Genomic DNA, 15,860 nt, shown 5'->3' on the forward strand with positions numbered 1-15,860 from the left:
TGTACTAAAAATCTACCAAAATCTGCATCAGGGAAAGTGGTTATTTTCAAGATAGTATCCAAGATGGCCATCATTCACTTAAAATTAATGAATACGACTCACTCATTATCCACCCTAGAATCCTAATTAGTTTCATACTCCATGGTCTAGGAGTTAAAATAATTTGTTGACACAGGATAGAGTGAATTATGACCCCAGGATACCTAGCTGGAAAATATAAGATGGCATCAAAAAAGGCTACCGTGTGCTAAAAATCCGCAATTTGGTTTTGATTCAATGATATTAAGGGTGAAGTAGTAAATTGGAAAAAGGACAGTGAGTGGTCTGGTGGGTCCAAAAATCCATGATGGCTTCAAAAAAAATATTCTGAAATGGCTGCTAAACTTAAAGCAGACATAGCTGATTTCATATCGTCCATGGAAATGTGATTTCGATGTTTAATTTCAAACCACTGGTTTGGGTCAAGTAATATATAAGGATAAGTTACAAGGACAGTCAGTGGTCTGGTATGTCCAAAAATCAAAGATGAATTCCAAAAAAATGATCTTAAAATGGCTGCTGATACTTAAAGCGGACATAGTTCATTTCATATCGGCCTGGGAGATATCAGGTGGGTGTTTCATAAAGCTGTTCGTAAGATTAGAACGACTTTAAGAACGACTGGTGATCCTTTCTTTTGGTAAATGGTATACACCATAGGCGATGGTTTACCGCGTAAGAAAGGATAACCAGTCGTTCTTAAAGTCACTCTTAACTTACGAACAGCTTTATGAAACGGCCCCCAGTTTGGTGTCTAAACCAATGGTTTCAAGGGTCAAATAAGACATTTGGATAAGTAAATAAGGGCTGTCAGTGGTCTGGTATGTCAAGAAATGCGATATGGCCTCCAAAATGCAGGGTCTAAATTGACTGTGGTTCTTAAAAGTAGACATAGTTCATTAGAAATGCACATTTTGGATTTGATTTTGGTGTCTACACTAGAGTTTAAAGGATCAAGTATTGTTTAAAGTTGAAAGAACAGTCGGATGGTAAGTTTATCAAAAATCCAAGATTGCTTAAATGACTGCTATACCATGTAGGGGAAGGCGGGGTAAGTTGAGCATAGGGGCAAGTTGAGCCACCACCCCCAGGCCAATAATGAATGAGTCAGACATTACGGTGGTGTGATGTATTGATGACCCATTACATAACCCTTCACCCAACCATATTGTTTTCGACTTTGAAACAAAAAGTACTTTTTTAGATGGAAAAATGCAAATTTCAGCTAAAAAAGTAAAAAAGGGTGTAAAATAGAGGAGTGCTATTTACCCACACACGTCTTTAAATATAATAAAGAAATAAAAACAATATTGTTAGTCCAGGTATGGATCTTCATTCTTGTTATAGTCTTTTAAATGATGGATACATAAGAAATGTGTTGATCTGAAAATATCGCATTAATTTCAGACTGGGGTAAGTTGAGCCAACCAACATGGGGCAAGTTGAGCCATGGTAATTCTTATGGTAATAAGAATGAAAAATAAAAAAAAAACTTGAAAAGCCATTGATATGCAGGCAGAAAGATGTAAATTCACATGACAGTTCTTTTACTTTTAGAGGATGTTAGTATTTATAGAGAATTAGCAAGTGAAAAGACTTGTAAATAAAAATTGACATGCTGCTTCTTCCCGCATACATTTTGTACATAGTTTTTGTGGCTCAATTTACCCCAGAAGGTGGCACAACTTACCCCACATATGGGGCAAGTTGAGCCATTTGACATCGTTTTTTTCAAAGGTCACAGTGAATTTCAGTGTGGGGGTAGAAAGTTATATAAAGGTGAAAAATATTTCCCAAGAATCAAATTTAAAGGCAAGGTACTTATTTCTACAATATTATTAGTCATATCAATTCTAACATGCAAAATGCAAAAAGTGTCACAACTTACCCCGCCTTCCCCTACTTAAAAGTGGATATAGAACATTAAACATACACCTGGGGATATTATTTTTGTGTCTACACTGATATTTCAAGAGTTGAAATTAAAAATATTTATTAAGGACTGGCTACAATGACTATGCAGTTATCCATTTTGCCTTAAAATCCAAGTTGGCTTTAAAAAATGGGTTCCAAAATGACTATTGTTACTTAAAAGTGGAGAAATTATTCAAACAATACAAACCTGTGAAAAATATTAAATGTATACACTTAAACATGTTAAATGTATATAGTTATCACATTGATTCATGAGTTATTTAGCACCCATTTGATGATTTTTTTTTAAATCTACCATGGATTTTAGACAAAATGGAAAACTAAATATCCTTGTTATTTGTTGAATGTATTATCTGACCCTTTATACCACCATGTAGACATCCAAATTATTCCTCACATATATTAATATTGTATGAGCTCTGACCATTATTAATGAGTTTTAGGAATCATTTTAGATGTCATTTTGAAAACTTTCATGGATTTTTAGGCAAAATGGACAAGTGCATATCTTTGTAACTAGTCGAAAGTATCACTATAATCATGAAACCATTGAGTGGACACAAAAATCATATGTCCTTGGTGAAGTTTAAATGAACTATGTCCATTTTTAAGTAACATCATTCACTTTAGACTCAGATTTCTTCACGCCATCTTGGATTTAACGACATACCAATGACTGTCCTTGTTATGATAATATTAATAATATAGGTATATTTACCTAGGGAAGCCACTTCAGTACTAAAAACTGTTCTCCCAGCTGGCCTTGCCATTATTATTATCCCTGCCTTAGATGGGCTGCCTAGGCGCTCTAGCATTCAAGGAATTTCTTTGCGCATTCAGGGAATTTCTTCGCGCATTCAGGGAATTTCTTCCTACCGGGTACCCATTTACCTCACCTGGGTTGAGTGCAGCACAATGTTGATGAATTTCTTGCAGAATGAAACTATGCCATGGCTGGGATTCGAACCCACGACCCTTTCAAAGTCAAAAGACCAATCCACTAGGCCATAACACCCGAACGGTTGTAACTAATTTTCAGACATTAAAAATCATGGTTTAGACATCAAACCATATTCTTGATGGATATTACATGTCCACTTGTAAATAACAGTAGCTATTTTATATTCTATTGTTTAACATACTCGACCAACGACTCTCCTTGTAACTTATTCTAACATGTCTAATGTATTATTAGACTCACTTTTCCATGGTAGTCACACACATTCATATTCCCGGATATTGAACAAACTGTATTGGTTTTTCAAGCAGCAACAGCAATTTCAAACCCCATTTTTGGAAGACATCTTGGATTTTTTAACATACCGGACCACCGACTGTCCCGGTATGTTGAGTCCAAGATGGCCTCCAAAAGTTAAATAAATAAAAAAAGGAAACGGTATTCTTGTCCCAATTTTGATCGTTGAAACCATGGTCTAGACACCAATTCCATCTATCTCAGGTATATAAAATGTGCTATGTCCATTTAAAGTATCAACAGCCATTTTAAACTCCATTTTTGGAAGCCATCTTGGATTTCTGGGTCCTTGCAACTTTTCCCGATATACTTCTTCAGCCTTAAAAATCTTTGAATAGAAACCAAATAAAGGTCATTTAAAAAAAAAAAAAAGAATCCAGGATTTTTTTATTTTAACCTAAGGCAGCTATTCCCCCCCCCCCCGGGGGGGGGGGGGGGGGTAGAATCAAACAAATTAGATGCCCATACTATGAATCGGCATTGGAAATAATTGCTCTTGAAATGTGTCAGCTTTCAAATTTATTGATAAAATTACAGTGCCTAGAATTTGATTTTTTTTAGGGAAGTGCTTATCATAAGTTATGGCGCCCTCTAGTGTTGTAGTAAGGTTTTCACTGCATAAAATCCTGAAATGGGGATGATTTTTACATCAATTGACCAAAAATGATGATATATATTACAGGTGATATATTCCTCTGTTGTTGGATTGTATAAAAAGACATATTCATTTCATTTTGTAATCCTTTTTTCCTAATTTTAGTGCCAAAAAAGGGAATAATATTATTTTGGGGGCAATATTTTACAATTTTGGGGCATTTTTCGTAAAGTCCGCCCCCATATGGTAAAATTTAAAAAACATTGACATCACAACATCATCAAATATTCATTCTCATACACCTCAGACAACAGGGGCGTAGATAGCGGGGGGATGGGGGGGATGCATCCCCCCCAGAATTTTAGGTGGGGGGGATGGTGTGTACAATCATCCCCCCCAGGTTTCTGTGGGGGAAGAAGCAAAACTATACAGTAATAAAGCAATGAACGCTAGTTAAAATCAATCAATAATAATAGCAGTAATAATCATAACGTACAGCAATGACAAACATGATCAAAATTGGACTTTTATTCAGTGTCAATCATCTTATATGCATTTACAACTTGCAAGTTTTAAGTAATAACAACTGTCTTGCGTCGTCATATACATTTAAGGATCGTTATTTAGAGTTTCACCAAGTACATTTCCTTATAATAATTATGTATTTGCAAAGGAGATAAGTTCAAAATATTTCATTACAGATTTAAGAAAGTGTCGCTTAATCACTCCCTTTCAGAGCAATTGCTTTCATAACACATTAACACTGTTCAAACGAATTAATAAGAAATTACCTATACACATACACTGACCCTTTTCCCTGCTGGCCATGTCCTCAACCCCTACTTTGCAAAGGAAAGGTGAAAATTTTCAGTCTCTAAGGAGCGAATTAGTAAATGAATGATTTTGGAATGAAAGTGCAAATTTTGGATGGCCTCAGTGATATCCAAGGTTTTTTTCACTCAATATTCACTCTTTCATATATTCACTCCTTAAAGAGTGAACTATTTCACTAATTTTTTTTCAGAGTACTTTGCGCTTTTCAAAGAAGGTAGAATCATCCAATATATAGACATGCCTTAATTCACGAAGGCAGATTGAATCAATCCATGCATAAGATTAATTTATGGTCTAAGATCACAGAACAAGCCTAACTCGCAAGAGAATAGGAACTTAGCAAGTATGTTCCTTTCGAGCGTGTTACCTGATACTGCCATATGAAGCATTAGTATGCCTGTTTTTCCTTCATGTTGGGCATTATAATCCTTTACTGTTAAGGACTGTTTTGCATAACTATATTGGGTGAAAATAAACGTCTTCCAGTTTCAAGAAGAAGTAAGTCGAGGCGCAATGTATTTTGGAATTACTTATACCAGTGATTTCTGTACGTGCGCAGTCTTCTAGGTTTGAAGGTTATAAACTGTTACATTTCCTTACCTATGTTTTTATCATAATCATCATAACAAGGTACATAATAAGAAATGAATCGAAATTATAACAAGTTACTATCTATACAGTTTACTTCCGACAACCCGGTGAGGTTTATTTCATTTCCATACTTAATTCAATCAAGCCTTTGTAATCATGGTAATTTTAAACAGAGTGTGCTTATCATTTCAGTGTCCGCATATCTGCACGTGGATAAGAAATATAATGTTGAGCTTTTTTTATTTTACCCGTATTACTATAATTGTAATTGATTTTTTTTTAGTTATTTGGCTGTTTATTTGTTTATTCCTTTAGTTGTTGATTCATTCGTTTGATCATTAACAATATCGCTACTTTTAAAAGAGTATACTACTATACTAGTAAAATAAGGAATACTAGTTATTCTAGATCATGTTTAGCAGGACTGTCATGACCAAGATGATAACTAGACATCCGACAAATGACACTTCTCTTATGATCATCTTTACTCATTGTCATTAATCAAACAAAAGATTACTGCCATGAAAAATGTGCAAGGAAGTTTGTTTATTACTGGATGCCCTGTTTATTGCTGAAAGCAAAGTGATTAAAAGACACACGAGATAATCCATGAGGCAGATCGTGTTATTTTGTTATCTTTAACTCGTCTGCTTTAGCCCATGATATTTTGTTTTTATCGAGTACGTTATCTCCTTCATTCTGTATATTTATATATATATATATATATATATTATAAAGTATGACCCAGCTAGGGATCATCCCCCCCAGGTCTAAGGACCTGTCTACGCCACTGTCAGACAACTTAAAAATATAATTGGTGAAGAAAAGTGAGAAATAAGGTTGAAAACAATGGATTATCCTATTGGGCTTTGTACAGGCCAATATGGCGCCAAAAATGACCCCCCACAAAGGGAAGGAGGGGTCTGAAAATTTGAACCCCATCGTTTTTGGCCTAAGGGGACCCTATTGAAGCCAAAACAACCAAAAAATCAATTTTGGCACGCTAGTCCTACGGGAGCTGTGTCAGTAACATACCGTACCACACTATCACCATCATCATCATTATCAGCATCATCATCTTTATCATCTTTATTATCATCATCATCATCTTTATCATCATCATCATCATCATGTTTATGATCATCTTCATCATCTTTATCTGCTCAATACTGTATTAATTTTTTTTAGCCTGTATTCAGATGATAATTTTACCCTTTTTCTTGTTTATAGTATATATGGTACAAATTGAGATATTCACCAATATAAAAAAGAAAGGAAACTAATGTACTTCGTGACATAAATGTTTACAATTATAGATAGATATTATCATAGCCTGTGAAATACAGACAGAAACCAATAATCTGTCTAAAAAATGATTTTTAGCCTTTATTCATATACAGATATTACATTTTCTCATACATACATAGTAAATAAAGTACATATACAAAATTAAGTGTAGAGCAATATCACAAGGGTAAATGATATACATCGTGATATGAAGAGCTTGATTCCGAAAGGGGCTCTTTAATCCACTTTTGACCAAATAAATTTTTTATACAAATATGTGTATAATGTATCTTAGACATGGGAATCAAATGCAACATATTGCATTTGAAAAAAAAATTGGAAAAGATGGCAAAAATTGATTGAAAATATGAGTTTTGTTCCAAAAGGAGCTAAATCCAAAACAGTTTTGTTTCATAAGGCGCTAAATCCACTACATGGTTATGTAAAATTGGATAATTCTGTATTTTACATTAAGTTATGCATGCAATTGTTTAGGTACATGTTGTGGATACAAGTTTACACCATCAGTGCAAATTTTGCTGATATTTTTATGAATACTTTTGGATTAGAAAAGATGACGAATATCTTTTTTTTTCTTTTTGTAATTTTCAATTGATAACATCAGAAAAGATGTGAAATGTACTCTGCTAGCAATATTTATGTGTTTCGTGTTCAATTTCCACTATCAATATGTTTTAATTGGCAAAATTGACATTTTACTAAGGTTTTGTTGCAAAAGGAGCTAAATCCATCAAAAATATTAAATTTCAACAATTCTTTAAAAACTGACAATGAATGCTATAGATTTTCGAAATTTAATTAATCCAAGATGATAGTGCTATCATATATCAAAATAAAACAGCAGTGGCTAAGGGAAAGAGGTGAATTAAAAAAACCCTTGATTTACAGAAAAATACCAAACTGGATTGAGCTCTTTTCGGAACAAAACTCTCCATGTACATTTTTAAAACAAAAATGATCATAATCTATAAATTCAAACAGAAAACAGTTAATTTCACTCTTATTTATCATATGATGAAAACTATTCCAAAGTATAAGGCTTTTCTTAAGTTCTGAGCAGATAATAAAATGGATATATGAAATGATTTTTTTTCAATGGAGAGAGAAAGTTATAGCATTATTGAAAAAAAATATCTTCATATGTATCTTCATATATGTAAGACAGTATAAACAAAAATCTGATTGGAAACTAAAAGAGAAAAATCCAACAAGCAAAACACTGAAAATGTCATCAAAATTGGATGTAAAATGAGAAAGTTATGACATTTTAAAGTTTCGCTTATTTTCACAAAACAGTTATATGCACATCCTGGTTGGTAAGCAAATTGGCAGACTGATGACATCACCCACTCACTATTTCTTTTTATTGTATTATATGAAATATGAAAAATTCTGTTATTTTCCTCATTGTCATGTGAAACATACATGTATGTTTTTCCTCCTTGAACATGTGAAATTACCATTATTTTAACAGTTTATGGTTAATTTGGTCCTTATTGTCAAATCTGTAAAAAAGGAAATATTGTATTATTCAAACAATAAAAAACAAAAGAAATAGTGAGTGAGGGACATCACCAACTCTCTCATTTGCCTATTGCTGAGTTAGGAATTTAACTGATTTGTGAAAAATAAGCGAAATGTAAAAATGTCATAACTTTCTTATTTTACATTCGATTTCGATGAAATTTGCTGCATTAGGTTTGTTCGATTTTTCTTTATCGATTCAAATAATCAATTTTCTGGGGTGGGCTTGACCTTTAAAAATAGAATATACAGCAATATGAACAAAGATTTTATATATAAAACACAAACAAAAACAAAATGACAACAAAACAAAAAAAGAATGTGAAAGGAGAAGCAGCCAAACCAAAACCCATCTACTTTATTTTTCACCCGTGATGGCATGATGAATTGTACAGCATCATGAAATAGTGATAGCTCCCTCTGCTGTTGATATCTATGTACTTGAAAAAAATATCTGAAGATCATGATTCACTGTGGTGAGATTGTAAAGCTTTGTAGATGGACTTTTTTTTAGATCTTATTTTATTTCTTCACTCATTATATGTAACATGTGAAAATAATGAATAAAATGAAATCATTTATATAAATTGAATCATAATTCATACTATGAACATTTTTCAGACCTGCCAACCAGTACGTTTTTGGCGTATTTAGTACGTTTTTGCAACCAACATATGGCAGTTCGTTTTTTCTTTTAAAAAAAATATGATTTTGTAAAAAACAACTTTATTTTTTTTATTCATTTTGTAACAAAATCGCAATTTATTGAGAAAAATCATCTCTAAATGTCTCTAATTCAGAAAACTTACACAAATACTGTATGGTTATTAGATCAATGTAATTTCAGGTAATTGTTTTTTTTTATCATTTTGTTAAAACCAGGGTGAGATAAAGATGTTTCAATGTTTTTTTTTTTTCATCTGCTTTACCACTCCTCTCCCTGATAAGGAATGCATAATAAAGGGGGAGGAGAGTTAGTAAAAAACAAACACACAAAAAAGCAGCAAAAAAAAACAAGAACCAAGCAAAATAAATAAAAAAAAACAAATCATGATGGAACATTGGGGAATTTCAAGTTCAGTGTTGACCTTTTGGTGTTGGTGTAAGGTAAAGCGACCGGAAGACTTACAGGACTACCTTCTCTTCCATATATTGCTGATGCTGATGTAAATTTTTACACCATCATACCACCAACATAAAATGAAGATGGTCCTGAAAAGTCGCTCACTAGTTGTTGAGATGCCAATAATGTGATCTTGTTCAGTTTCACAAACTTAATAAATTTTAGAACTACATGTAGGGGAAACAATCCAAATTCCAACACCAAGGCCAGCACCGCACTGGAAATCAATGTCAGTCACATCAATGAAACTAACACCAAACCAATGAATGTTATGTCACGGTAATAACGCAATAACTTTAGTCAGTATTGAGTTAGTGTGACTGTGGCAAAAGGTTGACGCTTGAATTCTCCATTTTCCGATATTTGCTGATGCAAAATTGACTCGGAGAATGCCTGGATGAATAGTAAAACTAATTTGAAAAAAAATTGAAAAGGTCGCAGTTAATTACCAATCTCTCTTTATGTGCAAGATTCCACGCAATGCACACATTTACTCAAAGTAATTATCTTTTGCATGAATTTACCGGTATTCATTATGAAATATGAATATTGGTTACAAAATAGGTTGAAATGATTTTTTTTTGCAGAGGGATTTTTCCCCCTAGTTTTATTCCTCTTGGATAGATTTCATTCACAGCTTATAATACAAGGGCCTTTTTTCTCCAATTCGAGGGATATTTTCTACAATTTGGAGGCAAAACTCATGTATTTTTCCCCCTCTAACTTTGCAGAGATCATTTATAATACCTCGGTCACATTTGCTCTACAGCGGCTCTATGCGAGTCGTAAACTGCCGTTTTATTCATTTTTAATTAAACCACCTACATGTAGCTATTACAATAAATTAGTAAAACGGCCGTTTTTGACTCGCCGTACAGCCGCTGTAGAGTAAATGTGACTGAGGTTCTAAGAAATATAGTACTTTTCCTGAAAAAGAAATTTCACGTAGAAGTTAACTGATGAAATCACATCCATTTTTGGGAGTAAAATCATGGAGGATCTATTGTTTAGGTAAAGTACATTGCACCTGACAAAGAACAGAACATCTGCTATGCTAGTCAATTATGAAAGCTCCTTTATTTGTTTTTCTCTTGATCAAGTCTAGACATTTGAATGATTTATCTCAGTAGGCGGTTTCAAACTGCCTTGATCACGAGAATCCCTGTTAAATTACAAAAAAAAAAATACCTGATAATCATTCCTACATTCACACCACCCCGAAACATATCCTTCGGGGAAAGTTCCCAAAGTTACAAAGCATGCACAGAATTGTCTAATAAGCAGGCAATGCGCTTGATTCAAAAGCGCTAGCTCTGCAACTACCCCAGACCTGCCAACCAGTACATTTTTTTTTACAAAATCATAATTTATTGAGAAAAATCATCTCTATATGTCTCTATTTCATAAAACTTACACAAATATGGTAATTAGATCAGTGTAATTTCAGGTAATTTTTTTTTTCAATCATTTTGTTAAAACCAGGGTGAGATATACTCATGTTTAAAAGTTTTTTTTTTCATCTGCAAAATGAGTGCGCCACACATTTTATTATGAAATACACTTTTTTTTTGAAAAATACACTTTTTATATCACAGAATACACTTTTTCATTCCCAGAGGTTGGCAGGTCTGTGCCCAACTAAGAAAGTTCCCATAATTTGCTTTCACACTGCCAAAATACCTCCAATCTAGGAAGAATCCCCGCGAAAGCTCTCGTAGTATCGACAAGTACCGACTATTTAGTGGGTATTTTCTTTCGGGGATATTGTGTGTAATTTGCTTTATCACTGCCAAAATTATGTGGTATTTTCTGATCAGGGCAAATATCCTGATAAAAAAATACCTGGAACTGACAAACTTTGAGGCCGTCTGAAACCACCTAATTATTTTTTTCAGACTAAATGTATCGATTGATTAAATATACCCAATTCTGTAATTCCCATAGTCCAGGGACCACCTAGTTCTTGCCGAATGATGAAAATGGATTAAACATTCTAATTGCCTCTCTGCTGTCCAATGTACGTCCGACGGTCCGACCCCCTATATGTGGGACCCTCATGAAATTTTCTGTCCCTGATTTCTTGTTCTTAGGGGGTGTTGCAAGAAAATATTTGCAATCAATCATATTCTGTTGCAATTTTACAACTGATAGATCAACATTAGCAGTAGTAAATGAGATTAAACTTCTTGTTTCAAGTAGCAAATTAGCAATCAATCACTAATTTGCAATTAACCGCAAGACATAATTGATTTAGGGACCAATAATTGACTTGCAATTGATCGCAAGTTTCTTGCAGCACCCCATTAATTTTAGTCTTTAATGTTCTCAAAAGACCATGACTTGTCAGTTTATGAAGTGAAATAAGATTAGAGAAAATTTGGGTCTGACATACCAAAAGGCTGATCATTTTATGGAATTGTCCTGTGTTTATTTCTCTGATCAATGTTTCGAATCATACCCAAGCTGACCTCTGACCTGTACTTCCTGTTCTTTTACACAAAAGGCTTTCTCCATATTTAGGACATTGCATCACTTAGCTCACCTAAGGGATGAAAATGGATTTAAACATTTGAATAGAATACTTTTACTGTTTGAATATATCTGACTAATCATAGCTTCTGGGTTTCACCTTCACTTATCCATGCTGAACTCTGACCTTTAATTTGTGCTCTTTCTCAGTAGGTCTTTGATCATATTTTTTTTACATTGCCTTAAGGGATTGCATTAAGAGAGGATAATGGATGTAGAAAATTGAATATTCAACTTTTACTGTTGTATTTTCTCTGACTGATAATAGCTTGAAGGTTTTACATCACACCCTTGCTGACCTCTGAACTTAAAGGACAAGTCCAACCCAACAAAAAGTTGATTCGAATAAAAAGATAAAAATCCAACAAACATAACACTGAAATTTTCATCAAAATCGGATGTAAAATAAGAAAATTATAACATTTTAAAGTTTTGCTTAATTTCACAAAACAGTTATATGCACATCCTGGTCGGTATGCAAATAAGGAGACTGATGATGTCATCCACTCACTATTTCTTTTGTATTTTATTGTATAAAATATGAAATATTTTAATCTTCTCCTCGTTGTGAAATATTGTAGAATTCAAACAATAAAAATAAAAGAAATAGTGATGGACATCATTGACTGACTCATTTCATGACACTGAGTTGTGCATATCACTGTTCAGTGAAAAATGAGCGAAACTTTAAAATGCCATAACTTTCTTATTTTACATCCGATTTTGATGAAATTTTCAGTGTTATGCTAGTTTGATTTTTCTCTATTTATTTGAATCAACATTTTTCTGGGGTGGACTTGACCTTTAACTCTCCCTTTTCTTTCACAGTGGGGCCTCTTATATTTAGGACATTGCATTAGAGATGGTAACGAATGAAAACATAGATATAAACTACTTTTCATTCTTTAATTTCTCTGACTCATAAATAATATAGCTTGTAGGTTTCACATGCTCGTGGTGGCCTCTGACCATGATTTCCTGTTCTTTCATAGTACCGCTTTGTTCATACATTGCATTGAGAGATATGTTAATCCACTGTTTTAATTTCTCTGACCAATAATAACTTGTAGGTTTTAAGTCACACCTGCGCTGTCCTTTAACCATGATTTGGTTTTTATTCATACTTGGACCTTTTTTACAATTTTGTTTGTTGCAGTAATAAATGAAATGGAAATCTAAAATCTAATAGACTTTTCTCATTGTCTAATTTCCTTTGAAAATGAATTGCTTATTGGTTTCGCATCACCCCAATAAAACTGTCCTCTCATCAGTATTCCCTTTTCTTTCCAAGACAGACATTGATCTTAGTTTTATGCATAACATTTTTAATTGAACTCAGCTGATATTCAGTTATGGTATTATTCTTGCAAATAACTGCAACATTAAGGTAATCTGCCCTGCTTTGGTGTTCTGGGCAGGCGCTGATCTAGCCGGATTAGACGCAATAGGTGAATATTGTTCAGAGACCATGTAAGGCATCCAAGATTGTATTGTGTGTTTTACCTGGCTTGATTTGCCACTGGTCCTCGGACTCTCTTTTGTTATGTCTTATTCAATGTATAAAATGTATCTGTATTGTTATTTGTATACTCCATTGCTATTCATACAATAAAGTGAATGAATGAATTGAATTGAATGAATGAATGAATGAATTGAATTGAATTGAATGAATGAATGAATGAATGCATGAATGAATTGAATTGAATGAATGCATGAATGAATTGAATTGAATGAATTGATTGAATGAATGAATGAATTGAATTGAATTGAATGAATGAATGAATCAAATGAATTGAATGAATGAATTAAAGGACAAGTCAACCCCAACAAAATAATAAAGTTATGACATTTTAAAGTTTCGCTTCATTTCACAAAACGTTATATGCACATCTCGGTCGGTATGCAAATGAGGGAACTGATGACATCACTCACTCACTATTTCTTTTGTATGTTATAAGAAATATGAAATATTTTGTATTTTCTCGTCATTGTCATGTGAAATGAAGTTTTATTTCTCCCTTAACACGTGGAATTTCATTATTTTAACATTTTGTGCTTCAGGCAAGGAGGTCCTAATCATCAAATTCATAAAAATTGAAATATTGTATAATTCAAACAATAAAAAAACATAAGAAAAAGTGAGTGAGTGACATAATTGACTCTCTAATTTGGATGTAACTGGCTCGTTCATATAACTGTTTTGTTAAAAATAAGCATAATTTTGAAATGTCATAACTTTCTCATTTTACATCCGATTTTGATGAAATTTTCAGTATTGTGCTTGTCTGATTTTTCTATATTGATTCAAATCAACATTTTTCTGAGGTGGACTTGACCTTTAACTAATTGAATTGAATTTAACTTAATTGAATGAATGAGTGAGTGAATGTATGAATTGAATGAATTAAATGAATGAATGAATTTATTGAATTTCCACAATCAAAATGAAAGTGTACAAAGTAAGCATATTATAAAGCAGTGGAGGGGATAACAAAAAATAAAATTACTTATCTAGGTTATCCCCTTAAACATGCAAACTCTTACTATGTACACTATTGCACAGTTTATCATGCATATACCATCATAAAAATTGTGCTTTTAAAATATGAAAAAAATTATTTAATTTATTTCTCTGCACCGTTATAGCTCGTGAGTTTCACATTACTCCTGTGCTCTCATCTGGGGGTCATGATGCGGCCTGCCACAAGGGGTCCATCGTGTTCCGTGCTCCTTCGGTCAAGCTGAAGAGGTCCTGGCAGAGAGTCTTGACCCAGCAGGCCATGGCGGTCAAGTACACCAGCCTTGGAAAGGTAGGAGAATTTTGATGTAGATGATGGAGGATGGTGTTGGTGATATTGAAGATGATGGTGGTGATGGTATTGATGATGGGGATGATGTTGATGATGATGGTGATGATAATGATGGTGATGATGATGATGGTGATGATAATGATGATGATGATGATGATGATGATGATAATGATGGTGATGATGACGGTGATGATGATGATAATGATGGTGATGATGATGGTGATGATGATGATGGTGATGATGAAGCTGATGATGATGATAATGATGGTGATGATGATGGTGATGATAATGATGGTGATGATAATGATGGTGATGATGATGATGATGGTGATGATAATGATGGTGATGATGACGGTGATGATGATAGTGATGGTGGTGATGATGATGTGGTGATGGTGATGATTGTGATGATAATGGTGATGGTGGTGAATATGATGTTGATGATGATGGTGATGAAGAAGTTGATGATGATGACGATGGTGATGAGGGTGGTGTAAAGTGGTGACGGTTGTAGTGATTATTATAGTCAAGTCTTGTAGACCCACATCTGCAGTGTGTGTACCACAGCTGATTCAACGAGACATGTAGGTCTAGTATGGCTGCAGATTGTGGATCGCCTTCGCTCACCCTTTCAGTCTGGTTTGCTTCACAAACCAGCAGCAGTGCACTTCGCCCGCTGAGATCCCACCTCATGAGCCATTCAGAGTCTGCATAGCAGACTAATTATAGTCTACGATTGTAGTAGTTGTAATGTGTTGGTAATTATTGTGATAGTAAATTGTTCATGATTTCAATTAAAGGCTGTAGCAATGACAGTTCTAATGAAAGTAATGGTTACATCTTTGGTACAACTAGTGATGATGGTGGTTGTAATGGTTGTGGTAGTGAGAGCTGTAGGGATAATTATAACAACAATAATTGTGTTGTTGATGTTGGTGGTGGTGATGTTGGTGGTGTTGATGTTGTTGGTGGTGATGTCGTTTATGGAGACACCGACATGGATGATGATAATGTTGATTGATGACGATGATGAAAGACGATCTCTGTGATATTTAAATCACTGTTGAATAAGATAACGTGACAATGCAATGCAAAGCAGATATCTACATCTGTCTTAATAGGCTATTAGAAATTCATCCTGATATACCCGTTTTCTTCCAATTACAGCACATGGTCAAATTCTCTGCCATTACAATTTCATGTACAAATCCTTTAACACAATATCCCCTGGCATCTTGTTTAGAATAAAATGTTTTTTTCAACAGCAGTAGAGGGTCTTGTCTGTTTCATATGATGAGGTCATTTCTAAGTGGTCAA

General features: G+C 33.8%; 1 protein-coding gene across 1 annotated transcript in view; it reads left to right on the forward strand.

Moving 5' to 3' along the window:
- Nucleotides 1–14,567, forward strand: part of LOC121429063 — a 51,209-nt gene extending 36,642 nt beyond the window's left edge. The window contains exon 9 of the mRNA XM_041625968.1: nucleotides 14,380–14,567. Coding sequence (XP_041481902.1) covers nucleotides 14,380–14,558 — 179 coding nt within the window. The 3' untranslated portion in view covers nucleotides 14,559–14,567. The remainder of the gene's footprint in view (nucleotides 1–14,379) is intronic.
- The last annotated feature ends 1,293 nt before the right edge of the window (nucleotides 14,568–15,860 follow it).

This window comes from Lytechinus variegatus, chromosome 15, assembly GCF_018143015.1.
Source record: "Lytechinus variegatus isolate NC3 chromosome 15, Lvar_3.0, whole genome shotgun sequence".
In the NCBI taxonomy this organism is placed as follows: Eukaryota; Metazoa; Echinodermata; class Echinoidea; order Temnopleuroida; family Toxopneustidae; genus Lytechinus; species Lytechinus variegatus.